We start from the raw sequence: 27,104 nt of genomic DNA, 5'->3' as shown, positions 1-27,104 counted from the left end.
GGAGTAGTGGTTAAGAGCTTGGCTGCTAACCACAAGGTCGTCAGTTCAAATCCACCAGCTGTTCCTTGGAAACCTATGGGGCAGTACTACTCTGTCCTATGGAATAGCTCTGAGTTGGCATCAGTTCGACAACAGTGGGTTTGGTGTTTTTGGTATCTAAAGTACAGGGTTGCTGTGAGTCAGAATTGACTCAATGGCAGTGGGTTTTTTTTTTTTATCACAAGTGTGATGCATATGGCAAGGGGAAAATACACCAGGGCTGGGGCTAGGGAGTGTGTGAGGGGGCAGAGACTGGAATGAAGTGAGGGAGGGGACCACCCGGGTGTCTGGGGACAGAGTGCTCCAGGTGGAGGGCATAGCCCTGTGCAGAGGCACTGAGGCAGGGCCATGCCTGTTGAGACGGTGGAACAGTGAGGTGGCCTATGTGGCTAGAGCAGAGTAAGGGAGACCAAGAGAGGAGGAGAAGAGGGCAGGAAGGGGACGGAACGTAATGTATGGGGCCTTGTGGGCCACGGGGAGGACTCGGGCATTTACCCCGAGCGAAACTGGCAGCCATCATTGATCTGTTGAAATTTAAACCAATTCCTCTGGTTGCTATGTGGTGACTGAGGGGCGTGGTGGTGGGTGAGCCACTCCAGGCAGATTCGGTTGGATTCCGGATGTGCTTTGTCACCAAGCTGGCCCGGTTGATTGGCCAGTGGATTGAATGTGAGATCTGAGAGAGGGAAGGAGACCAGATCCTTGAGGGCTTTTAGGGATACGGTCTGAGCAGGAGGTAGGTTAGGAGAGAAGACTCCAGAGCGGGGTTGGGGCCCCTGAGTGTTGCATGCCTGACACTGGAGGTGTTGTGTGAGCAGGTTTGTGTGCCTGAGCTCGGGGCGCAGAGTAGCTCCATGGTGGAATGTGGCGTCCTCGATACATAGAGGGTGTCTCAGCCTGGGCACAAGACAGGCACCAGAGGGATACATCTGGGCCGAGGAGAGGCGTGGTCTGAGCCAAGCCAGGCACACCGAGGTTCAGGCAGGGCTTTGCCCCGGCACTGCTGACACGGGCTCCCCTGTGCACTGTAGGGTGCTGAGCAGCATCCCCGGCCTCCACCCACTCGATGCCAGTAGCATCCCCCCAGTCATGACAACCACAGATGTCCCCAGACATTGCCCAGTATCCCCTGGAGGGCAGTATCACCCCGGGTGAGAACCCCTGGGTTAGGGAATTCCACTGACTGCCCCCGCCAGGAGACTCTGCGTCCCATAATCATCTGACCTACTGATGTCCTAGGATGCTGCCCACATTTAAATCCACACACTGAGCTGGGGGAAGAGTGGAGGGAATTCAGAGGAGCTGGGAGGTCACCCTGGTTTACACTGTCTATCCCGCCAGGAAACCCTGGTGACGCAGTGGTTAAGAGCTACGGCTGCTAACCAAAAGGTTAGCAGTTCAGATCCACCAGGCGCTCCTTTGGGAACCGTATGGGGCAGTTCTACTCTGTACTGTAGGGTCGCTATGAGTCGGAATCGACTCGACAGCAAGGGGTTTGCTTATTTGTTTTTATCCCATCAGGAAGGTATTCTGCTGTATGGCATGAGCAGTGATCTAATTCAGTGTTTTTCTAAATAACTGACACAGGCTCTCTGCCCCTCAGCACTGCTGCCTTGGGGGCTGGCTCCTCCTCTGGGGCGGGGCCGTCTTGGGCACTACGATGTTGAGCAGCATCCCTGGTCTCTACCCACTCAAAGACGGTAGCAACTGCCCCCCAGCATTGTCACAACCAAAAATGTCTCCAGACACTGTTAGGTGTCCCTGGGGGCAGAATCGCCGTTGAGAGCCCCTGGCCTTCCGGCCCTAGCAGCTGGGCTCGTGTGCCATGATGGCATCTGTGTCTCAGCACACCCTCCTGTTCTCATGGCACATACTTGCTGGTGCTCAGATAGCTGAGATGGCAAGACTGAGTCCCTTTGGGCCAGGAGGGGGCCTTGCAGGACAGGTCAGAGGTCCCGTCCCAGTGGGAGGGGGCAGGACGGGGTCTGGGGTGGCATCGGGTGGAGCCCGAGGATGGGGGGAAGATGTGAGGGGCAGGGCAGGTGCCAGCCATGGCAGAGGGAAGGGCTGTGGTGTGGAAGTGGGGCTGTCGTAGCAGAGAGTTGTGGGTGAGGCGTAGGAAGGTGTGCCTTGCAGGACCCGCAGGGCCGTGATGCCAGCCTGCAAACAGGGGCTCCGCCTGGCGGACTGCCGGAAATGCTGGGAGCAGACATGGAGGGGTGGGAGCTGAGTTGGAGTGAGGCAGGGGGACCTCTGCGGGGGGGGGCCAGAGAAGGAAGTGGGGGAGGGGCTGGACGTGGACATGGAGGCTGGTGGCCGGAGAGGCAGCTGAAGAGCGTCTGACGCACTCTTCAGACGGCTCAACAGAGGTGCTTTGAGCCGTCAGAAAGGTTTGAACAAGAAAACGAGCTCCTGGCTGGCCTCCGTGTTGGGACGTTGTTGACCCATGAGGGACACTGGGCAGGGCATCGCCTGTTGGCCGGGACACCAGCACCTCTGCCCCCAGGCCTGGTCTCGGTGCAGCACGTCCCCACGTCTCTACACTGGGGAAGCGTATTTCTGCTCACCCGCTGGGTTTGTGCACAGGAAATTTCCCCTCTCGAGTTAAATGTTTTGATAGTTTGCCTTGACCCACAAGGGTAGGAAAGACAATTTAGCCATCCTGCATGCGCTGTCCCGAGAAGCTTCTGGTACGCAGCAACAGACTTCTGTGTTGTTAAATAAACTGTGAGGTCTGATAAAAAATAATGCCGTGAAAACACACCGGGGCCTTTGCCCGACAGAGGTGCTGGACTCAAGGTCTGTCTGGCCCTTGAGACTCCTGGCGGGCTTGAGGCCCGACACCAGGCACAGAGGGGCGGGTCCCTCTGCTGCATTTGGCGCATGGGCATATTGCGCGTGGCCTGTACAGAGTTCTACAGTGGGGACATTTTGATAAAGTCCCAGATTCTGGGTTTTTCTCAGGAAGCACTAGGCCTGCTGTTTGTGTGGCAGGAACCAACTCTGCAGCTCTGGAGCCAGCCTGTGGTGGTCCAGTGGTGCCGTCCCCACCTGGCTCACGTCTCAGGCCAGCCCGCCCGCCCTTGCATGACCGGCCTGGCCCATGCCAGTGTCTGAGCCTGCCCCAGGGTTGAGTGAATTCTGTGGTCTATGTGCTAGAAGGGAATCTGGCCTCGGTGCCTGTGGGCCCCTGTCACAGAGTCCCAAGCCCCGCTTCAGCTCTGTTTCTTTCCTTTCTTCCAGATGAATTTAAATGCCCCATCAAGGAGGAGATTGCTCTGACCAGCGGCGAGTGGGAGGTCTTGGCCAGGCACGGCTCCAAGGTAGACTCTCCACGCCCCTCCCGCCACCCCTGCGTGCACATACACACACACTCACCCACATGTACTTACTTGCAGGTGCACGCTTACACACGTGCTCACGTGCACACACACTTAGATGTGTGTGCATAGTTGCATACTCACATGTAGGCATACACTCAGGTGCACACATGTGCTCACACCCACACACACACCCCTCCTTCCCCCTCCCGAGCCTGTGTGCCCAAAGCTCCCCTCCCCTCCCTTGCTCTGGCCTCACCCCCTGCTGCCCCCCAACCTTCGCTCCTGCCTGCTTGCCCTCCACCCGGGAGCACTCGGGGCACAGGCAGCGGGGCTTTCCAGCAGACGCTGTTCTGAGCCCCTTGGGTGGATCCTGTTCTTACCCGAGGAGGTGGGCCCCACCTGATTCTGAGTGCCACTTGGGGGCCCAGTTAACCTCCTTCTACCTCATAAAACCCCTCCGCCGGAGAGCAGCTTGTCTGCATGTTCTTGCTTATCTAGGACTGTCACACGGCTTCTGGCCACGCCTGCCCCACTCCCGCCCTCCAGAGGTTCTTGAACCAAACGTGCATCTGCAGAGAAGCCAGCTGTACCTCAACTCCCAACCAGTTAAAAAAACCCATTGCCGTTGAGTTGATTCCAGCTCATAGTGACCGTAAAGGACAGAGTAGAACTGCCCCCATAGGGTTTCCAAGGAGCAGCTGATAGATTCGAACTGCTGACCTTTTTGGTTAGTAGCTGAGTTCTTAACTACCTATTCTACCAGGGCTCTGAACAGACCCTCGTAAAAATGCACTGAGCCTTTCCGCGTTGAAACGGCCCAATCCACAATGATCACAGGGATGACCACCGGGCAGCATTTTGTTCCCCCGTGCACGGGGGCCAACTCCGAGACAGCTAACCATAACCACAAAGTCAGAATCCCTGTTCCTCCTGCCCCCGATCCCAGGAACCCCGTTCCCTCAGTCACCCCTGCTGGCGACTGACCGCATTCTTCTCTCCTGTTACCCACAATGCTACAGGAAATCCGTACTATCACTGCTGTAGGGCTTTGTAGGTATTTCTGAAGATACATGGTTTTCTGTGGCCCCAGAGAATTGGGCCACGGTTATGTAACCAGTCCCTGTTCTTGGCCATTGACGTTGTTACCACTTTTCAGTCTGAAAAACGCATTGAGCATCTTTGTCCATAGATCTTGGCTGCCTCTCAGATGAATTCCTTAGGACAAATTCCCAGGAGCTTAATGACAGGGTCAGAGGATGCGTCCTTTTTACGGGTTCTGCCTCCATATTGCCAGGTTGGCCCCAGGAGAGTGATGGTAGCTGTAACAGGGTGTGAGTGTGTCTCTTAGCTTCTTCCCCAAATTGTCACCCACTTTAGGTGCTGTCCTAGTCAGCCCCCACGTGTGTCAGAGTAGAACTGCTCCATGGCGCTTTCAGTGGCTCATTTCTTGGATATAGATCGCCAGGCCTCTCTTCCCAGGTACCTCTGGGAGGACTCAAGCCTAACCTTTCGGTTAGCAGCTGAGCGTGTTCATCGTTTGTACTGCCCAGGGGCTCCCTTAGTCTCCTAGGGCCGCCATAACAAATACCACAAAGTGGAGGGCTTTATTTTAAAGGACAGAAACGTATCATCTCACAGTTCCCGAGGCTGGAAGTCCAGGTTCAGGGCGTCAGCAGGACCATCCTCTCTCTCCGTTGGCTCTAGCGGAAGGTCCTTCCTTGTCTCCTCCAGTTTTTGGTGGTTGTTGTTGGATGCCCTCGAGTCAGTTCCGACTCACAGCAAGCCCATGGGGCAGAGTAGAGCTATCCTAGGCTGTCATCTTTACAGAAGCTGAGCACCAGGTCTTTTTCCCATGGAGCCGCTGAGTGGGTTCGAACCACTGACCTTCCCATTAGTGGCCGAGCACTTTAGCCCATTTTCTGGTAGCCGTGGACATTTCTTGGCGTTCCTCGACTTGACCACAGATCCTCACACACCCTCTTCCCCCATGTGTGACTCCATTTTGCTGTCTGTTCTCCCAGTTTTTAAGACTTCACTCAGAAGGGGTTAGGGTTAGGACCCACCCCTATTCTGGTATGACATAATTAACATAACTGATGAGATTTTTCAAAGACTCTATTTTCCCAAACAAGGTCACAGGCACAGGGGTGAAGACTTCACCCTATCTCTTTGGGGACACAAACCAACCCATGACAGGTGCACACGGGCGCGTGGCATTACCGTGCCCTCTGATCTCATTCGTTGACATGTGAAGCTGGGTATTTTCCTGCACCCATCTTTCCAGATGTGTGGGGTGGAGGGCATTGAGGCGCAGGCCCAGGGGACAGTGGCCGCAGCAGCAGTTTGCCGAGTGCACACTTTGCTGGGTGGAAAGTTCTAGAAAGAATTCCAAAGAAGCCAGGCAGGGCTGGTGGCAGTGGCCACAGGGCCATGGGGAACACCCTTGGAATGAAGGGCCACCTCAGCCATGGTTCCCCTGCCAGCTGCAAACAATAGACCCAGCTGAACCAGAACAAGAGGAGGTGACTGGTGGGGCAGCTGTGGGCACCTCCACCCCTGTGGTATCTCTGGTGCCACTAGTGAATGCTGGCAGCTTCATGTCATGGCCCGCCCAGGCCCATGTCTCCTGCTCAGCTGGCCCGCAGGCAGCCCTGGCACTTTCAGATCCCCCTTCCTCAAGCCCTGCCCAACAGCACACCTGCCAGTGTGTGTGCGTTACCTGGAAGTTCTTGGTGCAAACGCCGGGCAGCTCACATGGGAGCTACAGCCTCGGTCAAAGTCCCCCTGGCCGGGGCTGTGTGCTGAGGAGGGATCTCCGCCGGGCTTGCCTGCCCTGGCCAGGTGGGAACCACACCTACCTCTCTAGTCTCCCAGCCCAATGCCCCCTTCCCTGACAGGGGGCCACCTTGCCCTGGTTCTTTCACACCTGTGGGGTCTCAAGTGACCCCCGTGCTCAGCCTCCTCCACCGACCTCTCAGGCCCCAATCGCAGGGCAGGAGCCCTCCCGTCCACACATGATGGCAGGCATGAGTCTTCAGCCCCCACCGAGCTCTGTGCCTCTTGGTTCCGTTGTGGGAGGTGGGTCAAGCATGCGCACCCTTCAGGGCAGCACTTACTCCATGGAGGTGGTCATCCAGGTGCATGCTGGAGACAGGCCCTCACCTGTGGCGGGCTCAGCCACGCTTTAGGCAGAGGGCTCCTGCTGTTCACTGCAGCACAGGGCTCTTTCGGGCCCTTTCCGGTGGTTCCACCTTAGACCACACTGGGGTTCAGTGGGAGCCCCCCAGGAAGTGGGCAGGGTAGGGCCCTGCCACTTCTTAACCCCAAGAATCTGGGCTAGGTCCAGGATGTCCTCCCCAGCCTCTGTCCTGTGCCCATGCCTACACCCTGCCACCCCAGCTCCAGAGCCACCCACACCCCCGATTCAGCCCTGGGGGAGCCATTGTGGTGGGCTTCCAATTCCAATCCCGCCAGAGGACCTCCAGGTAGCCCAGCAGATATGCCCCCACCCAGGGGTCAGTCAGTACATCTGAGGGTTGGTTGTCCTCCGGCCAGCAGCCCTGGCTGCAGTGGAAGGGCAGGTGACCTGTCTGCAGGGCTCTGGACCAGCCCCTGGGGACGGAGAGAGGGGCTGGTCATGGAGAAGGGGCCAGTCCTCTCCTGGGCCACTGGGGCCAAGGTGCGTCCCCTCTGGGTGGTACAGGGCACAGCCCTAGCCTCTCTGGGCGTGTGTTCTAGAACGTCTTTCTGGGGGCTAAGATGGGCCACGTAACAGGAGCCCTGTCCCCACAGATCTGGGTCAACGAGGAGACAAAGCTGGTGTACTTCCAGGCTACCAAGGACACACCGCTGGAGCACCACCTCTATGTGGTCAGCTACGCGGCAGCCGGCGAGATTGTGCGCCTCACCACGCCCGGCTTCTCCCACAGCTGCTACATGAGCCAGGTGGGCCTTGCACTTGCTGTCCCCTTACCTGCCTTCCCCACACCTGTCCTCCCTGTACCTGCTGTTCCCGCACCTGCTGTCCCCACACCTGTTGTCCCTGCACCTGTCCCCACACCTGCCATCCCTGCACCTGCCATCCTGCACCTGCCATCCTGCACCTGCTGTCCCCACACCTGCCGTCCCTGCATCTACTGTCCCTGCACCTCTCCCTGCACCTGCTGTCCCCACACCTGTCGTCCCTGCACCTGTCGTCCCTGCACCTGTCGTCCCCGCACCTGTCGTCCCTGCATCTGTCGTCCCCGCACCTGCCGTCCCTGCATCTGCCTTCCCCACACCTCTCCCTGCACCTGTAGTCCCCACACCCATCTCACACCTTCTGTCCCCGCACCTGCCATCCCCACACCTATCGCCCCCGCACCTGTCGTCCTGCACCTGCTGTCCCCACACCTGCCGTCCCTGCATCTACTGTCCCTGCATCTCTCCCTGCACCTGCTGTCCCCACACCTGTCGTCCCTGCACCTGTCGTCCCCGCACCTGTCGTCCCCGCACCTGTCGTCCCCGCACCTGCCGTCCCTGCATCTGCCGTCCCCACACCTCTCCCTGCACCTGTAGTCCCCACACCCATCTCACACCTTCTGTCCCCGCACCTGCCATCCCCACACCTATCGCCCCCGCACCTGTCGTCCTGCACCTGCTGTCCCCACACCTGCCGTCCCTGCATCTACTGTCCCTGCACCTCTCCCTGCACCTGCTGTCCCCACACCTGTCGTCCCTGCACCTGTCATCCCCGCACCTGTTGTCCCTGAACCTGTCCCTGCACCTGCCGTCCCAGCATCTGCCGTCCCCGCACCTGCCATCCCTGACCTGTCCCCGCACCTGCTGTCCTTGCACCTGTCATCCCCGCACCTGCCATCCCTGACCTGTCCCTGCACCTGCCATCTCCACACCTGCCATCTCCACACCTGCCCTCCCTGCACCTGCCGTCCCTGTCTTGTCCCCACACCTGTCCCTGCACCTGCCATCCCCACACCTGCCCTCCCCTCACCCGCTGCCTCCACACCTGCCGTCTCCACACCTGCCCTCCCCATACCTGCCCTCCCCGCACCTGCCATCTCCACCATCCCCGTACCTGCTGTCCCCACACCGGCCATCCCTGTGTCCACTCCAGCATCTGCCCTTATGTTCATGCATCCACCTCAGCATCCATCCTTACGTCCATGCATCTGTCCCTGCATCCATCCGTGTGTCTGTCCTCGCGTCCATGTGTCCATCACTGCGTCTGTCCCTGCATCCGTCCTTATGTTTGTGCATCCACCCCACGTCTGTCCCTGTGTCCATCCTGGCGTGTGGTGCGTGGCCCCCAGGGGCTGCTATTGTCACCTATCCTCATGACAGTGAGAGGTGGCTGCATCCCCACCACACAGGTCGGGAGGGGTGACAAGCCGCAGGTGGCCAACCCCGCAGTAGGTGACGAAGCCACTGGGAGGCTGTCGAGCAACTGCCTGGTGCTGCTGCTCTGGGCACAGCCCTCGCCCCTCCAGAGCACCCGGCAGCATCCGTGCTCAGGACCACACCCCGCCCAGGCCTCAGCGAGCAGGCAACCGGGCCTCAGACTCTGGGGCCTGACCCCGAGTCACCACTTACAGCTGGGGACAGAGTTCTCTCGGCCTCAGTTTCCTTATGCTGGCAGTGACTCCCACCTTGTGTGGGTGGTGCTCTGAGATTCAAAAGCCCCAGCACAGAGTAAACATCTTATACGTGCTTGATGGTTGTGGGCTGGTGATGGGCACGGGAGGAGGGAGGGGCCTGCCTGCAGCTTCCCTGGAGCTAACGCCCCCTCCCCCCTGCAGAACTTTGACATGTTCATAAGCCACTACAGCAGCGTGGGTACACCGCCCTGCGTGCACGTCTACAAGCTGGGCGGCCCCGACGACGACCCCCTGCACAAGCAGCCCCGCTTCTGGGCCAGCATGATGGAGGCGGCCAGTGAGTAGTCCCGCCTGCCGGAGAGTGGCGGCCTCTGCCAGCCGCACAACCCCCTCCCCCTAAGGCTCTTCCCTGCCCTCAACCAGGCAGCGCCACCATGCTCTATTTTCTGAGCCTAGATGTTAAAGAGAAGCCCCCGGGAGGCGCAAATGGTAAACACACTCAGCTCCTAACCAAAAGGTCAGAGGTACCTTGGAAGAAAGGCCTGGCAGTCTCCTGAAAAATCAGCCATTGAAAACCCCATGGAGCCCAGTTCTACTCCTAACACACAAAGGGTCACCACAAAGTCTGGAGTTGGCTCAACGGCAGCTGGTTCAGTGGTCATCAGAGGGATCTTATGTAATTCAGGGCTTGGTGGGCAGGAGGTGGCAGCAAGCCCTGTCTGCTCAGCTTCCCCCAGCACCTGGCCACTCCCGGGAGCCCCAGGAACTTGTCCTAGAGCGGAACCACCGGCCCCAGCCCCCTTACAGGCCTGCAGACGGTCTCTGTCTTCATTCTCTAGTGCTGCTATAACAAATACCACAAGGGGGAGCTTTACCAAACAGAAGTTTATTCTCTCACAGCTTAGGAGGCTAGAGGTCCAAAGTTAGGCTGCTGTCTCCAGGGGAAGGCTGTCTCTCTCTGTTGGCCGTGGAGGAAGGTCCTTGTCTCTTCTGAGCTTCTGTTCCTGGGCAATCTTCGTATGGCTTGGCATCTCTCTCCCCCCATCTCTGCTTCTCACTGGCTTATTTAATCTCTTTTATATCTCAAAGGAGATTGACTCAAGACACACCCTACACTAACCCTGCTTCATTAACATAACAAAGACCACCCATTCCCAAATGGAATTATAGCCACAGGTATATAAAAAGACCAACCAAACTCATTGCCCCTTGAGTCAATTCCAACTCAGTGATCCTATAGGACAGAGTAGAATTTCTCCATAGGGTTTCCAAGAAGTGGCTGGTGGATTCAAACCGCCAACCTTTTGGTTAGCAGCCAAACGCTTAACTACTGCATCACCAGGTACATAGGGGTTAGGATTTATAACATTTTTAGGGGAAATAATTCAGTCCATTCAGCCTCTGATTAGTGAGATGCAGTGAAGGCTGGAGCTGGAGGGCAGTCAGGTCAGGAACCAGGGGCCCCGTCCAGCCATGTTTCCATGTTCTCTGTGGCAGCTTTCTGCAAGCGCAGAATCGAGTCATTGAAACATAGACCCTGTGGCCAGCAAAGCTGAAAATATTTATTCTTTGGCACTTTAGGGAAAATGTTCACTGGGCCCTGACCTAGATTCCTGTCTCCTTAGTTTCCTTTGGAGCCCTGGTGGTGCAGTGGTTAAAGTGTTCGGCTGCTAACCAAAAGGTCGGCGGTTTGAACCCACCAGCCCCTCCTCAGGAGAAAGACACAGCAGTCTGCTTCCGTAAAGATTACAGCCTTGGAAACCCTACGGGGCAGTTCTAGTCTGTCCTATAGGGTCGCTACGAGTGGGAATTGACTCAAAGACAACAGGTTTGGTTTTTTTGGTTTAGTGTCCTTGAAATCGACTCTCTCTATTGAACGAAATAAACTTAGCTTAAAGCAAAACTTTGCCTCACTGTTGTGATCTGCAAACGAGTGTTACTCTGCAAAACCCAGCCAGTTGTCATCAAGTTGACCCAACTCCTGGCGACCCCATGTGTGTCAGAGTAGAACTGTGCTCCATAGAGTTTTCAGTGGCTGGTTTTTGAAGTCGGTCTCCAGGTCTTTCTTCCACGGCACTTCTGGGTGGACTTGAGGTTCCAACCTTTGGGTTAAAACCCAGTGTGTTAACTGTTTGCAGCACCCAGGGGCTCCTGCAAAAGTAAAAGTAGCCGGAACCTCAACGAGAACAATGAAAACAAGCCCATAAAACGAGCTGTTCATTAAACCCCAGGAGGTGGTGTCACGTCTCTCGGAGACGGAGACGGACAAGTGCCAGGGAGCTGTTCTCTCTGGGGGTGGCTGGTGGGAGGGAAGGAAAGCCGAGAGGGGAATCGCTGTCTGACCTCCTTGAAGAGCATCTGGGGGAGGAGTCCCTAGGTGGCACAGAGGGTTAAACACTTGTCTACTAGCCGAAAGGTTGACAGTTCAGACCCACCCAGAGGCACCTCAGAAGTAAGGCCTGGCGATCTGCTTCTGAAAGGTCACAGCCTTGACAACCCTGTGGAGAGTCCCACTCTGCACACAGGGGTCACCAGGAGTCAGAATCGACTCGTCGGCAGCTAACAACAGCTCTTCCTCACCACGCTGCTGTGCCTAAACGCCGACCATGGAAACTGCCCACAATTTCCCCACATCCACCTGGATGTTACTTGTCCAGAGCCAGAGAACCAGAAAGTGGCAGAAAGGACTCTGCTCACCCTCAGAGTCCTTCCCGGCCCCAGGACCCTGTGTTTTAAACCACTGGGAAGGACAGGACTTAATACAGACAGGGTGGCTCCCCCCCACCCTGCAAGAGACCCGGGCGAGGCGGAGGTGTGTTGGCGTCGGCCAGACATGGGTCCTGCCGCAAGGCCTGCCTGGGCACCCCCTGGCCCATAGGGCACCCACCACACTGTGTCTCCTGCAGGCTGCCCCCCGGATTACGTGCCCCCGGAGATCTTCCACTTCCACACGCGCTCCGCCGTGCGGCTCTATGGCATGGTCTACAAGCCACACGCTGTGCAGCCGGGCAAGAAACACCCCACCGTGCTCTTCGTGTATGGGGGCCCCCAGGTGGGTGCCGGCCCCACTCAGCCCTGGGGCCCCCGCCCTCTCCTCCCGGCCATGCCACCTTCGCCTCCGCCAGCAGACCCTCCCTCGTCCCTCTGGCCAGCCTCCCGCCTCGTGTGTTCATCTAGCCATGGACACATGGGGTTACTAGCTCACAGGACAGAGTGGCCGTCGGCCTTGGGCCTTGTTCTCTGAGAAGAGGGCAGGGAAGGCAGGCAAGTTAGCAGGGTTCTCACCTGGGGGTGATTCTGCCCCCAGGGGACACTGGGCAGTGTCTGCGGGGACGGGGTTGCTCCTGACATCAAGTGGGTGGAGGCCAGGGACACAGCTGCTCAGCACCCCACAGTGCACAGAACAGCCCTGCCCCACAGAAGGATCCAGCCCTGAATGTCAGTTGTGCCGGGGGGTCCCTCTTGTAAGGCAAGTTGCACAGAGAAGACCACTGCCCCCACCACCAGCCTCCCTGCGCCACCCACCACTGGTTTCTGCATTCGTTTAAGATAACTACACAGCAGAAGAGAAGGTGCGAGAGGCTTCAAGATGAGGGAGAGGTTCCTGGCGGCCTGGGCTCAGCCAGCCTGATTTGGGCCTTCCTGTCTCCATAGCACACCCCAAGCACAGGGCCCGGCACAGAGCAGGCCTCACTGTGGCCTTGTCACTCCTCCGGGCCCCAGAGCCCTTCTGGGGCCATCCACAGCTCTCATGATAAACACAGATACCGTTACAAGGCTTCGCGTCCCTCTGTGTGCAGAGGTTAACCGAAAGGTTGGAGGTTCATGTCCACCCAGAGGTACCTCAGAAGAAAGCCCTGGAAATCTGCTTCCAAAAAATCAGCCACTGGAAGCCCTGTGGGGCACAGTTCTACTCTGACACACATGGGGCCTCCAGGAGTCGGAGCTGACTCGGCAACAACGCGTTTTTTTACTAGACTGACAAGGGCCCCTGCTGGCCCCGGCCCCCTGCCCTGCCGGTCCCGTGTCTTACAGACCGAGCTCCAGTCACTGAGGTTCTCTCTGCTCACCCCGAGCACCACGTCCTTGCTGGCTGAAGAGCAGACATTGAGTTGCATTCAGCGCCGCCCCTTCTCCTGCCCGGCCTTCTCCCCACAGGTGCAGCTTGTGAACAACTCCTTCAAAGGAGTCAAGTATCTGCGGCTCAACACGCTGGCGTCCCTGGGCTACGCCGTGGTGGTCATCGACGGCAGGGGCTCCTGTCAGCGGGGACTCCGCTTCGAAGGGGCCCTGAAAAATCAAATGGTAAAACTTCTCTTCCACATCGCTGTGGATCCTGCTGTGCTCTGACGGGAACCCAGGTCCCGTGGGCTTGGGGTTTGGAGGTGGGTCTGGGCAGTCCCGGCAGGTGCCCTGGGCAGAAGCAGGAGGGCTTCTGGAAACCAAAGGGGGCATCTCACTTTGCTGCTTAGCTCTGATCAGCACCCTGTGGGGAGACAGACACACGGCACCATGGTCCCTGAGCACATGGCACAGGAGAGACTGTGACCCAGACACAGCCACGTTAGTCCAGGCCAGGTCAACAGGGAGTCCTGGGAGGTGGAGATGCCCAAGGCTGGGGCGGACAGGGACGAGTGCCCAGAGAAGTGGTGTTAACAATGAAGATGATAATGGCGGTGGTGGTGGTGAGGATGGAGTGGAGGGTGTTGGTGACAGTGATGGCGATGATGGTGGAGGTGGCGGTGGCTGTGGTGATCGTGGTCGTGGTGAGGCCAGCTGTTTATGGAGCCTTAGCATGTGCCAGGCCTTTGAGTGCAGGACACTCACCATCTCATCTCATCCTCACACCCTCTGTGACATGGGTCCTACTCATGTTAACATCCCCATTTTACAGATGAGGAAACTAAGGCCCAGAGAGGGGGCTTCACTTTTTCAGTTCCTCAGCCTGGAGGTGGCAGGCAAGGCTGGTACTATCTGATGACCACCCACACCTCCCCCAGAGAGCGAGCAGAGTTTGACAGAGGGGACGGCTCCACACTGGGGAGGGCAGCGGTGGGGCTGCGGGAGCATTCCCGGGAGGAGGTGACTGAGGTGGCCTTGTCCCCAGGGCCAGGTGGAGATCGAGGACCAGGTGGAGGGCTTGCAGTTTGTGGCCGAGAAGTATGGCTTCATCGACCTCAGCCGGGTCGCCATCCACGGCTGGTCCTATGGGGGCTTCCTGTCGCTGATGGGTCTGGTCCACAAGCCCCAGGTGTTCAAGGTGGGTCCCGCCAGGGCCGGCCTTGGCCACGCCCCTCTGCGCCCCGAGCCCCTCGGAGCCCGCCCCTGCCCCGGGGAGGTGCCTGGTCTGGGCCTCGCCACGTGGCTGTTTCTCCCCGCAGCGGCCCGGCAGGGACGAGCCCCCCTCCTCATTGCCCGCCGCTGCTGACCCCAGGACGGCGTCCGGCTATACCCAACCCCACCGGCAGCTCTCTGTGGCAGGCTGAGCCCGGGACCGGCCTCGGAGGGGCAGAGGTGGGGCGCGGTGTGCAGAGGCGGCGGGGAGGGGCCCCGGCCGGCCGGCACTGTCCAAGGGCCTGGGGCGGCGGCGGCGATGAGGAGGCGGCGGCAGAGGGCGGGGCGCGGTCCCTCGGCCCGGGAGGGCTGCACGGCGGGCACCCACGCCGGTCCGCTCCCCAGCCCTGAGAGGCCCCTGAGCAGCCCCCCTACAATGCCCCATGCACGGGGGGATGCATCGGGCCCTCCTCCAACCCGGGTGCATGCGCGCTCCCCCGGTCTCTAGGCGGGGTTGGCTGTGGGGCACAGGCTCCCGGCCTGACGCGCATCTCTGTCTCCACCCGCCTGCCGCATCCCTCAGGTGGCCATTGCGGGCGCCCCAGTCACTGTCTGGATGGCCTACGACACGGGGTACACGGAACGCTACATGGACGTCCCAGAGAACAACCAGCACGGCTACGAGGCGGGCTCCGTGGCCCTGCACGTGGAGAAGCTGCCCAACGAGTAAGGCCTTGTCCCCCCAGGCTGCCCACCTGCCCTCCTCACAGCACCCAGGGGTGCCCTAGGACAGAGGAACTAGGGTCGCACCATGGTTCCCCTGCAGGCTCCCCTCGCTCCACAAAGCGCTCTCCTATAAGTGTCATCCACGGGCACGGCCCAGCTGTCAGGCCCTACCACTGTCCTGCGTGTTGTGATGCCACGGGGCTTGGATCATAGACGTTCACTGTGGCCGAGTCGCCCAGGTTCACTGAGCAGCTCCAGCACCCCATCTGGTGCCCTCCACACTGGGCTCTCTCTGATGGGAAGGAATCAGGGTTGCCATGTGCTGTTGGGCCTCCATCTGGCTCATTTCTGCCCAGTACCCCATACCTTCAGTGCCATGGTTCTTGGTGGGGGGGTTTAGAAAACCGTCCCGGCCCCTCGCCCAGGAGCCCTGCTCTCTTTGGGCTCCCCAGGGATACTGAGGCACACCCAAGCTGGAAAACCACCATGTGATTCCTGCACTGTCCACACGTAGACTGTTTAAACTTAAGTTTACGTTAATTACACTAAAATGATAAATCCTTAGAGACAGCAGGTAGATTCGTGGTTGCTGGGGCCGGGGCAGGGTGGATGTGGAGATTCTGCTTAATGGGTGTGGGATTTTACTTTGGAGTGATGGAATGTTCTGGAACTAGACAGCAGTGGTGGTTGTACAGCACCGTGAGTGTGCTAAATGCCACTGAACTGCCCACCTTACAACGGCTCATTTTGTGTTACATGAGTTTCATCTCGATACAGTATATTTCTTGTAAATTAACTGAAATTCAGACCCTCATTCACTCCTGCCACATTTCAAGTGCTCAACGGCCACGTGTGGCTGGTGGCTCCTGTGTTGGACAGCACAGATCTAGAACATTCCCAACTTTGCTTTCTAGTGTACTCTCTGTAACTCAGAGACCAGTCATTCCACACAGATGTCCACACACATACACATTCCTCTCCCCTCCCTGCCTGAAGAGCCCACATTCCTGCCTCAGGTGCTCAGTGCTAGGATCTTGTCCCCAGGCCTGGAGGATGCTGTGGGCTGTGGCCTGACCACCCCCTGATTCAGGGCAGGAGACGGTGGCAGGTGGTCCCTGCCTGGTGACTCCTGACCTCCAAGCCTCACCCCAGCCCTGTCTTCCAGCCTCGACCCAGTCTACCAGCCCCGACCCTCTCTTCCAACCCCGACCCTGTCTTCCAGCCCCAACCCTGTCTTCCAGGCCCAACCGTCTGCTCATCCTCCACGGCTTCCTGGATGAAAACGTGCACTTTTTCCATACCAACTTCCTCGTCTCCCAGCTGATCCGAGCAGGAAAACCTTACCAGCTCCAGGTGGGTGGCTCTTGAGCTCTTCCTGCCTGCCCCAGAAGGGAAGGGACCCACACAGGGTGGGCAGTGGACTCCATGGAGTTACCTCACAGCACATCAGCCGCCAGAAGCAGAGCCCCCCCGCCCAGGGCATCTGTGGCTGTCTCCCCTGCTCCCACCCCCACACCCCTATCTCCCCTGCATGCCTGACTGCTTCTCCTGGGCTCCCCTGGGTCCCAGTGCTTCCTCGTCTGTCCAGCACAGAGGCATTGAGCACTCTGGGCTGCACTGCCATCAGTGCTCAGAGCACCAAGGAAGGGGACAGACCTGGCCCTGCTCCCAGTCTAGATGCTACTGAAGTAGTCACGTCTTAAGCCGAGAAATTTGTTTTGAAGGAAAAACACATGGTGTTGAAATTGTTTGATGGGGGTCAGGGAAGAGTTTCCTCAGGGGTGACAGGCAGCAGACACCCACAGAATGTGTTAGGGGTTTGCTTGCATGGGGGGGGATGGGGTGGTAGACACTCAGGCAGAGGAGGAGGGAGCAGGCTAGAGGCTGGGGTGGCAGGATGGGACCAGTCATGTTCCCTCTAAGCTCAAGACTCTGAGCTGACCATCCTCCCAGAGGCTGGCTCCTGGACAGCCAGGCCCAGACCCACCCCCTCTCTTATCTCTTGCCCCTTCCTGGTGTGGCCTGGGTGGCAAGTCAGTTAACCTCAGGCCTCGTTTCCCCGTCTGTAGAATGGGTACCGTAACACCTGCCTCGTGGTGAGGCTGTGAGGGCCACATGGGCCTCTGGGAAGTGTTAGGCATGCAGGGTTGCCCCAGGGTCCCAGCCTCCTGCCTCCCTGCCCAAGGGGAAGTTGGAAGTGAGATAAGGAAGTCTGTGGACACAGGGCAGATGGAGCACAAGTTGGTGTCAGAAGTGGGATTTGAACCTCAGTCCTCTGTGTCAGACACCTGGAAACATCTGGACTGGGAGTCTGGAGATAGTATTTGCCAATCGCCAGCCCCAGACCCTCTTTGTTCACATGTCATGTCTTTCATGCATCAGGCCCCAGGCTGGGAGTACAGTGGGGACTCTGATGGGCCTGCTCCCTGCCCCGACAGCCCGGGAGGAGGAAGTAAGAGGGTAGCTAGGCCCCGGGGTGACATGAGGGGTGTGGGGAGGAAGGGCAAGTGGATAGGGGGAATAGTATGTACAAGAGTAGACAGCAGCAGGGTCCATCTCTGGGACTGGGGAAGAGGAGGCCATGAGGCTGGAGGAGCAGCAGGACCAGGGAGGATGGGTATTGATGTCAGGCTGGGGGTTCTTGCAAAGCTACGAACAGGGTTGGTGGAATCGGACTGTAATCCGCCCAGGGATGGATTAAAGAAGGCAAGGATAGAGGAGGGGACACCAATGGTCAGTTTGGTGCTCTGCTGGGTAATGGGCCAGGGCAACAGCAGTGGGCCTGGAGAGGAGGGATGCTTAAGAAACCCATCTCACTGGCAGGAAAAGAAGAGGAAGGGGCCACCTGGCCTTCCATCTACCAACCACAGTGAGAGACCAGGCTGGGTTCTTTGGGATTTTGGAGCAGGTTCCACACCTGTCTCTCAAGTCTTCAGGGGACAGTGAGATCTAATGGAGTGCCCGTTAGCACCTCAGGGAACCTTGCATCATGGCCAGAGGACAGACTTCGCCCCGTCCCCATCCACCCAGTGGGCAGCAGCCTGGACCGAGGGTACCCAGGTCTCGGGGAACTGGGTGGTTCCATGGGCATGACCCTTGACACTAACATGTTGCTGCTCCTCTCTGGGGATGACATCCCATCTAGCTGATAAGAGAACCCCAACACAAGGGGAATGACCTGGAAAACATGAGGCCTAGAGCTTGGCACATGCAGTTCAAATGTGACCTTTTGGTAAAAGAGAAATGGCTCTGGGATAGGGGCACATAACGTGAAGTCTGAAGCACGTCTTTCTCTGCAGAGATCAGTACATCACACCTTTTGAAAGGACAGCCGATTTCGGCAGATTGAAAAGGGTAGAGAGAGGCAGGAACAGCTTCTTTAAGTCTTTCACATGTGCAGGTGCTCTACGTTTTATGAATATTATTTTACTGAACCCTCATGAAGACCCTATTTTTAATTGGGGAGGCTGCAGTCAGGGAGGTGGTCACTCGCCTAGAGTTGCAAGTTGGTGTCAGAGGTGGGATTCAGGTCTTGGACCCTCAACTCCAGAGTATGTGCTCCCCCCTACCCCAGGAGGAGGGTGCTTGTTTGTAGCCTGGAGGGGAGATGCCTTGAGTCAGAAGGGGGGAGGGGGACATGGCAAGAGCAGGGTCCCTCGGTGCCACCAGCGCTGCCTTCTGTCTCCATGCAGATCTACCCCAATGAGAGGCACAGTATTCGCTGTCCTGAGTCTGGCGAGCACTACGAAATCACACTGCTGCACTTTCTACAAGAATACCTCTGAGCCCGGCCTTGGCTTGCCCCGCCGGCCCGGAGCCTCCACCTTCAGAGCACAAGTGGCTTTGCCGCCGCCACCATGGGAAGCCAGCAGAGGGACTGAGCAGCGCCCCCCCAGGCCCCAGCATGGGGTCTCCTCCCACCGCACTCGCTGGATAGCCTCGAGAGCCTCCCGCCTTTGTCGACAGAATGCCTTTGATTAGTTTTTAATGCCCCTGGGTTTTTTTGCCTGCTGCTTCTTCGCTGTCTGGGCAGAGAGATGGTGGCCGATGTCCACAAAGCACCTCCCCAAGTCATCTCCTCCTTTCCCCGTTTTCTGGGAAGGAGGAGACCACAACTCTGGGGAGCACTGGAGAGGTGGGCACTCAGGCAGCCACAGCCAGAAGAGATTGGGGAGGAGCTGTGGACCACAGCCGCCTGCCACCGACGCCCCATGGCCTCCTGGCCCTCGAACTCGGTAGGCCACTGTCCCAACGCAGAAGCGTGTGATTGCCTTTGCTCCCCCCACCCCCACTTCATTTTTGCATTTTGTTCTGGGGGCATTTTTTCAAAATTATTTAAAAGACAAAAAGCAAGGGATGCCTAAATCAAGAGCCGGGGTCCGCCGCCGGGCAGTGGGCGAGCCCAGCCCCGATGAGCCCTGTGTCTTCCAAAGCCCAGAGCAGAGAGTCGTGCTGGGCAGGCCAGGAGCGTCCAGGGTCCTCCTGGGGCGATGAGTGTTCATGCCCTCCTGCCGCCCCGCCTCTCCCCAAGATCTCAGGCTGAACCCGCCGAGTGGCAGTTCTCTGCTGGTCAGTGGCTGTTGTTCCCCTTCCTGCCCAGCGGTCTGGCCACACGAGTCTGCCTGGCCCGTACACACTGGGGTTCCAGGGCCGGGAGTCGGAACCACCCCCACCTCAGGGTTATCCTTCCCCCTTTCTTTCCCTCCCTGCCAAGAGTTCTGCCAGGGGCGGGCCAAAAAAAGAGGAAAAAGAAAAAAAAAAGCCCAGAAACAAACCACCTCTACATATTATGGAAAGAAAATATTTTTGTCGATTCTTATTCTTTTATAATTATGCGTGTAAGAAGTAGACTCATTAAAGGATTCCAGACGGAGACAATGCCACCTGCCTGTGGCTCCTTCCGGGCCCTGGGGCTGCTAACGGACCGTCTTAAGGTGCTGGTGCCGCTGAAACACACATGCCACCACCGGGGGCGGGGGAGGGGTTCAAAGAGCAGAAATTTATTTCCTCACACTGCTGGAGGCTGGGTGGTGGCCGCAGCCATTCCCTTCTCCTCAGATGATCCTCACGTGGTATCTGTCTGTCCCTGTGTGTGAGTGTCTGTCTGTAACAGCTACCATGACGTCAACTCTGAATCACAGCCACCGCATGGGTGTCAGAGCAAAACTGCTCCGTGAGGTTTTCAGGTGCTGAGTTTTTCGAAGTAGATTGCCAGGCCTTTCTTCCAAGGCACCTCTGGGTGGACTGGAACCCCCAAGCTTTCAGTTAGCAGTGAGTGCATTAAGCATTCCTGCCACCCAGGGTCTCCCTGTGTCTATGCTGCTCTTTCTACAACCCAGAAGTGCTTAGGTTTGGGACCCACCCTACACTGGTCTGTCCACAACTGATTGCTGATTACATCACAGTAGATTGCACTGTGGAAAGTCATTACATTATATGTAAGATCATTAGATCACATCCACAGGTGTAGGGGTTAGGGTTCCAACTCACATTTTGGGGGGACTCAGTTCAGTCCATAACGAGGGGGTTTTTGGGAGGGGACAGAGCCCAGGCACGACAGAAAGTTCTCACCATTTCCACCTGCTTCTAGGTTTGCCGGGGCTGTCCTGGCCCCAGGGGGAGGGTCCTCATCAGACAGCCCCAGCTGCCCTGACGACAGCAGCCAGTGTCCTCGGCAGTACCGAAAGGTTGGTCTGCAGATGCCATGTCGCCTAGGGACCCCACACTGTGTTCTGTGTGACCTGGTCTGGCCTCAGACTTCCCTGGGGTAATGGCACAGCCTTAAACACAGCATCCCTATGGTAGATGCTCTGGGCCCACCCTCGCCTCTACTCCCTGTGCTTGTGGGAAGGTCTGACTAGTTCAGGGGCCATGAAATGTGGATGGAGGTGGCCCCCTAAGCTTCCTATCAAACGTTTCGAGCTGCTGTTGTCAATTTGATTCGAGATAGATCTCAAAAGAGCACAATGCTCAACACATTCTCTGCTAGTTCAGCTCAACTATCCTTTGGTTTTAAGGAGAATTCAGGAGATATTTTTGGTTTAAGGTTTAAAAATTATCCCAGGGCAATAGTTGTAGGGGTTCATCTGGCCTCCATGGCTCCAGAAATTATGGATTCCATGAGAATTTGAGATTCCATTCCACATTCCTCCTCGCCTTTGATGAGAACCCTTCTGTGGACCCTTTGGTGGAAATTAGTAACAGCAGCCAGGCCCTTTACAAAAGGTCTGGTCTCAAGGCAAAGGAGGCAGTCGTTCGCGGAGGCAGTCAGCACGCGTTCCATTTCCCCCTCCCATTCCTGCCTCTCCTTCCTCTGCTCCAGGCGAATAGAGACCAATTGTAGGAACTTGGATGGCTGCTTGCAAGGTTTTTTTTTTTAACGGACTTAAAAAAAACCTCAGAGTGCAAAAGGGTTTCTAGGATATAGTGGGGAGAGACTCCTCCCTCCACAGAGGTAGCGGCCATCCCCCCTCCCCCGTTTCCTGCAGATTTTTCCAGGAGCCCCTGTGCACATATACCCACACACTGGTGGTTGCTAATCGCTGCTGAGTCATCTCTGACTCACGGTGACCTGACGTCAAAACCAAACGCTGCCCAGTCCTGTGCCATCTCCACGATCGTTGGTCTGCTCGAGTCCACTACTACGGCCACGACGTGTTTTGAGGGGCTCATCTTCCAGCATTATATCCGAGTGTTCTACTGTGACCCATAGGGCTTTCACTGTCCGATTTGCAGAAGGAAAGCGCCTGGCCTTTCTTCGCAGTCTGTCTGAGTCTGGAAGCTCCGGGGACCCTGCTGGTATTTCAAATACTCATGGCACAGCTTCCAGCATGACAGCAACATGCTATGGCCCACCAACCGTAACTGGCCAAACCGTGGTGTAAATGGTACTGCCGTAAATAGGTATGAGTTTATAGGATAAACTCCCAGAATTATCAAAAGGCGTATTTATTTTTGATTTTGAAGAATACTGCCCCCACAATACAACAGACTAAATGACAGGCTGTGGACACTTATGTATATTAATCTAAACCTTAATTTTTTTTTTAATTGTGATTTAGATGGAAGTTTACAGAGCGAATTAGTTTCTCATTCAAAAATTTACACAAATTGTTGAAGGCATTGGCTGCGATCCTGCCTTGGGTCAGCACTCTCCCCCCTTTCCCCTTCTATTTCAGGCTCACTGTGTCCATTTGTCCAGTGTTCCTGTCCCCTCCAGCCTTCTCGTCTTTGTTCCTGGGTACATGTTGCCCATTTGATCTCAAATATTTGATTGATCTAAGACGCACGTTATTCACGTGTGTGATTGTGTGTCTTATAGGCCTGCCTAATCTTCGGCTGAAAGGTGAACGTAGAGGGTAGCTTCAAGTCTGAGTCAGTGTCCAGGGGGCCATAGCCTCAGGGGTTCCTCCAGTCTGTCAGACCAGTAAGTCTGGTCTTGATAGTGAACTTGATCATTTGTTCTACATTTTTCTCTGGCTCTGTCTGGGACCTTCTGTTGTGATCCCAGTCACAGCGGTTGGTAGTGGCAGCTGGACGCCATCTAGTTCTTCTGGTCTCAGGGTTGTGGAGGCTGTGGTTCATGTTTGGACTAATTTCTCCCTTAGGTCTTTAATATTTTTCCCTCTTCTTTCCTCCGGGCTAGAAGAGACCGATAGTTGTATCTTAGATGGCCACTTGCAAGCTTTTAAGACCCCAGACGCTACTCACCAAAGTAGGGTATCGGACATTGTCTTTATGAGCTGTGATATGGCAACTGGTACAGATGTCCTGAGTCTATGGTCCTTTGACATCGAGCCTGGGGATTTCATCCCTTGAGGTGTTTGGTTATGTCTAAGAGGTTTCCCCGACTGTGCCCCTTGTGTGCTCTATCGTCTATATTGATACACGAGGAGCAACTGCAGTCATGTATTTAGAAATTTCTACCTCCGAACCTGAATCTGCTGGTGGGTGTGTTCCCGTACCCCGTCCCTCACCTCTTGGCATGTCTATCTATACATCCATTTGTAGATGATTGTTTGTGAAGACTATTACTGCAGGATTGTCCATGCTACAGTAGTTCCCATACCAAAAAAACAAACCCCTTGCCATTGATTCTGACTCATGGTGACTCCATAGGACAGAGTAGAACTGCCCCACAGAGTTTCCAAGGAGTGGCTCGTGGATTGGAACTGCTGGCCTGCTGGTCAGTAGCCAAATTCTTACGCACGGCACCCCCAGGGCTTCTAGTAGTTACCATAACCACACCTGCTGCCGTCGATTCCGACTCATAGTAGTTACCATGGCTGTCCTTTATTCCTGCGTTCCTCTCAGTGTCCTCTCTTGCCTTGGTCATATTGTGCTGACTTCTCCCACGTTGTGTATTACCTTTCCTTTCACCAATATTAACTTGTGTCTCCTATCTCTCTGGTAATCACACCCTTACCCCAATCCCTGGTAACCATCAAAGGGCCTTTTTTTTTTTTCCTTTTCCTGTGTGTAAACGTTTTGTTGTTACTTTATAAAAGTGGTCTCACACAATATTTGTCTTTTTGTGATTGACTCATTTCCCTCAGCATCATGCCCTCCAGATTCATCTATATTGTGAGATGTTCTGTGGATGCGTTCTTTATCATTGCGTAGTATGCCACTGTGTGCGTGTACCCCAGTTTGTTAATCCATCGTTGTTAATGGGCACTTAGGTTGCTTCCACATTTTTGCTACTGTGAATAATGCTGCAGTGAACATGGGTGTGCACGTGTCTACTTGTGTCACAGCTCTAATTTCTTTAGGGTATACACCTAGGAATGGGACTGCTAGATTGTATGGTGTTTCTATTTCGGGTTTTTGAGGAACCACCATACCGATTTCCAGTATGGCTGTACCATTTTACATTCCCACCGGCTGTGTATAAGAGTTCCAGTCTCCCCACATCCTCGCTAACATTTCTTATTTTCTGGTTTTTTGATTAGTGCCAATAATGTCAGGGTAAGATGGTATCTCATTGTAGTTTTGATTTGCATCTCTCTAACGACTCTGTGTTAATAGCTAATGATCCTGAGCATTTCTTCTGTTTGTTACCAGCCTGAATGTCTTCTTTGGTGAAGCGTCTGTTCACGTCCTTTGCTCATTTTTTAATTGGATTATTCGTCTTTTGTTGTTGTTGAGGTTTTGACGTTTTCTATAAATTTTAGAGATTAGACCCATGTCAGATATGTCACAGCCAATTTTTTTTCCCCAATCCGTAGGTTCTTTTTTACTCTTTTGGAGAAGTCTTTTGTTGAGCATAAGTATTTAATCTTTAGGAGGCCCCATTTATCTAGTTCATTTTCTTTAGTGTGTACATTTCTAGTTGTCCTTGGTAATCTATTTATGCCATTGTTCCCAGTTTTTCCTCCATAATCTTTATGGTTTTATATTTAAGTCTTTGGTCCATTTTGAGTTACTTTTTGTGAATAGTGTGAGGTATGGATCCTGTTTCATGTTTCTGCAGATAGATATCCAATTTTGCCAGCACCATTTTTTGAAGAGACTGCCTCTTCCCCATTCAATAACCTTTGTTCCTTTGTCAAAGATCAGCTGCCCATAGGTGGATGGATTTATGTCTGGGTTCTCAATTCTGTTCCATTGGTCTACGTTGTCTGTTGTTGTGCCAGTACCAGGCTGTTTTGACTACTGTGGCTGTATCGTAAGTTCTAAGATCAGGTGGTGTGGGGCCTCCTACTTTGTTCTTTTTTAATAAGGCTTTACTTATTGGGGCACCTTTCCCTCCCATGTAAAGTTAGTGATTAGTTTTCCTTCCCAGTGAAGAATGCCATTGGGTTTTGGATCAGGATTGCATTAAACCTGTATATCACTTTGGGTAGTACTGACATTTTCACAATGTGAAGTCTACCTATCCATGAGCATGGTATGTTTTCCCACTTAGGTAGGTCTCTCTTGGTTTCTTGCAGCAGTGCTTTATAGTTTCCTTTGTTACGTTTTTTAAGTCCCTCTTTCTGTCTTCAGTTTGGTGGCTCCGTTGCGGGAATGGTGCTGTCCGTGCAGGTGGGGCGGCCAAAGTGGTAGATGTGGTGGGTGAGTGGGGGCGTGTGCTTCTCCCTTGATGGTTTTGGCGGGGGGAGGTATGGGTGGTAGGAGGGGGAAGTTCACATAGTTACTCTACCTCCACCTCCTCCTGGGCAGGGGAAGGAAGGAAGGAATGGCAAGTGGATGTTTGCTCAGTCTCGCTGTTATCTGTCCCGAGGTCAAGGGCTGCTGCTCCTGAGTACCTCCGGTTCTGGATCCGGCACCCTCGCTGTCTCTGTTTCTTTCCATGTGTGTCTATAGGGGTTCTCTATCCCTTTTGGGCAATTTGTGAAGTTGCCTTGCTGTTTTCTTCACCCAAGGTCACTGCTTTGTGCTACATTAGCCGTGGCAGGTTGGGATGGATGGCTTAGCTCCACCATTCCGCGTTACTCCTTTTTCACTGCTTTTCTTATTCTTTCCAGTAGGTGTGTGGTTCAGGCCTTAGACTTTTTTCACCGATGTTCAGGGTTCCTGGATTGTTATCTGCTTCTGTTTTGCTTGATTTTTTGGATCTTTGGTGCAGGGGTTGTTACACTGCGTGTGATTAAGCTCTGCTCACTTAGTCTCTCTGTACGTTGATGTTTGACTTAATATATCCTGGGGATTGTACCACATTATTGCACTGTTGTTGTCAGGTGCCGTCGAGTTGATTCCAACTCATACTGACCCCATGTATAACAGAAGCAAACATTGCCTGGTCCTGCATCATTCTCACAATTGTTGCTATGTTTGAGCCATTGTTGCAGACAGTGAGTCAATCCATCTTGATGAGGGTCTTCCTCTCTTCTGCTGACCCTGTACTTTACCAAGCATGATGTCCTTCTCCAGGGATTGGTCCCTCCTGATAGTATGTCCAAAGTAAGTGAGATAAAGTCTCGCTATCCTCACTTCTAAGGAGCATTCTGGCTGTATTTCTTCCAAGACAGATTTGTCCATTCTTCTGGCAGTCCATAGTGTATTTCTGCACTACATTTACCTTATTTTTAATGCTTGCATTCGATTCCACTATGTGAATGTACTGTAATTTATTTCACCACTCCCCTAGCAGTGGGTACATAAGTTATTCTGGACTTTTTGTTAGTTTAAATCATGGCTGTAAAGGGTCAGAGGATAAATATATTAGGCTTTGTGAGCCCGTGTGTGTCACAACTACTCTATTCTGCCTTTGTAGAGCATTTCTGTGTTCCAGTAAAACTTTATTTACAAAAACAGGCAAAGGGCCAATTTGGCCTACAGGCCATAAGGGGGCAACCCCTGCTTTAAATGATACTACAGTCAATAGCCTGTACATGCTTTAGGCATATGGGTTCATAAATTTCTAGATTTATCAAAAGGCATATTCATTTTTAAAGAATATTGGCAAATTGCCCTCCAACGAGACCACCCCAATTTACACTCCCACCAGAGCAGAGTTATCAAGAGTCTTTCTTTGCCAGTCTTGTGGGTGAAACATGACATCTCACTGTAATCTGAACTCATATTTCTCTTACGTGTGAGGTTAAGCATCTTTTACCTATTTTCCACCAATCAGTTGTTCATGTCCTTTGCCAACCTTTCTTTTGACCTGTTGGCCTCATTGATTAAAGGTGCTCTTTATATAGGAAGGAAATCAGTCCCTTGTCATCAATGTTGCAAATCAAAATATGTTGCAGATCTCAGTGTGTTTTATCAGAAGCTCAGCCAGGATTCTGGGGCCATAATGCCCACTGCAGATTTAAAGAGTGACTGGATCAGAACAGGAACCAGAGGTGTCACTAATAGAAAGACCATTATACTGGTTGAAAAAACACTGAATTGCTGCACACTAACAAACAAAATGAATGCTTAGAATTGGTGCATCGAGAAGAAACGTATATAATCCACTGTAAAATAAAACGGGTTCCTGCGTGGTGTGGTTAATGTACTAGGCTTTCCAAAAGGTTGTAGGTTCAAGTCTACCCAGAGGCACCTCAGAAGAAAGGCCTGGCTATCTGCTGAAAAATCAGTCACTGAAAACCCTATAGAGCACAGTTCTACTCTGACACACATAGGGTCACTATGAGTTGGAGTCGACTGGACGGCAACTGGTACCGGTACTAGATTAAGGTTATGTATTTGTGGC

At 54.8% G+C, this 27,104-nt stretch overlaps 1 protein-coding gene across 5 annotated transcripts in view; it reads left to right on the top strand.

Moving 5' to 3' along the window:
• DPP9 (dipeptidyl peptidase 9) overlaps nt 1-19,839 on the top strand; it is a 52,802-nt gene extending 32,963 nt beyond the window's left edge. For 2 of the 5 annotated variants that reach the window (XM_064280325.1, XM_064280328.1), the window contains 9 exons: nt 3,283-3,362; nt 7,155-7,307; nt 9,158-9,293; nt 11,863-12,008; nt 13,115-13,261; nt 14,064-14,216; nt 14,814-14,956; nt 16,198-16,309; nt 18,649-19,839. In XM_064280325.1, the coding sequence (XP_064136395.1) occupies nt 3,283-3,362; nt 7,155-7,307; nt 9,158-9,293; nt 11,863-12,008; nt 13,115-13,261; nt 14,064-14,216; nt 14,814-14,956; nt 16,198-16,309; nt 18,649-18,741 (1,163 nt within the window). In that variant the 3' untranslated portion in view covers nt 18,742-19,839. Of the gene's footprint in view, nt 1-3,282; nt 3,363-7,154; nt 7,308-9,157; nt 9,294-10,581; nt 11,787-11,862; nt 12,009-13,114; nt 13,262-14,063; nt 14,217-14,337; nt 14,471-14,813; nt 14,957-16,197; nt 16,310-17,779; nt 18,009-18,648 lie in introns of those variants that run through there. The other 3 variants (XR_010321173.1, XM_064280326.1, XM_064280327.1) reach the window with 3 other exon arrangements.
• The last annotated feature ends 7,265 nt before the right edge of the window (nt 19,840-27,104 follow it).

The sequence above is a fragment of the Loxodonta africana genome, chromosome 3, assembly GCF_030014295.1.
Source record: "Loxodonta africana isolate mLoxAfr1 chromosome 3, mLoxAfr1.hap2, whole genome shotgun sequence".
Classification (NCBI taxonomy): domain Eukaryota; kingdom Metazoa; phylum Chordata; class Mammalia; order Proboscidea; family Elephantidae; genus Loxodonta; species Loxodonta africana.
The sequence above is the reverse complement of the archived record's forward strand: the minus strand, read 5'-3'. Positions and strand labels throughout refer to the sequence as shown.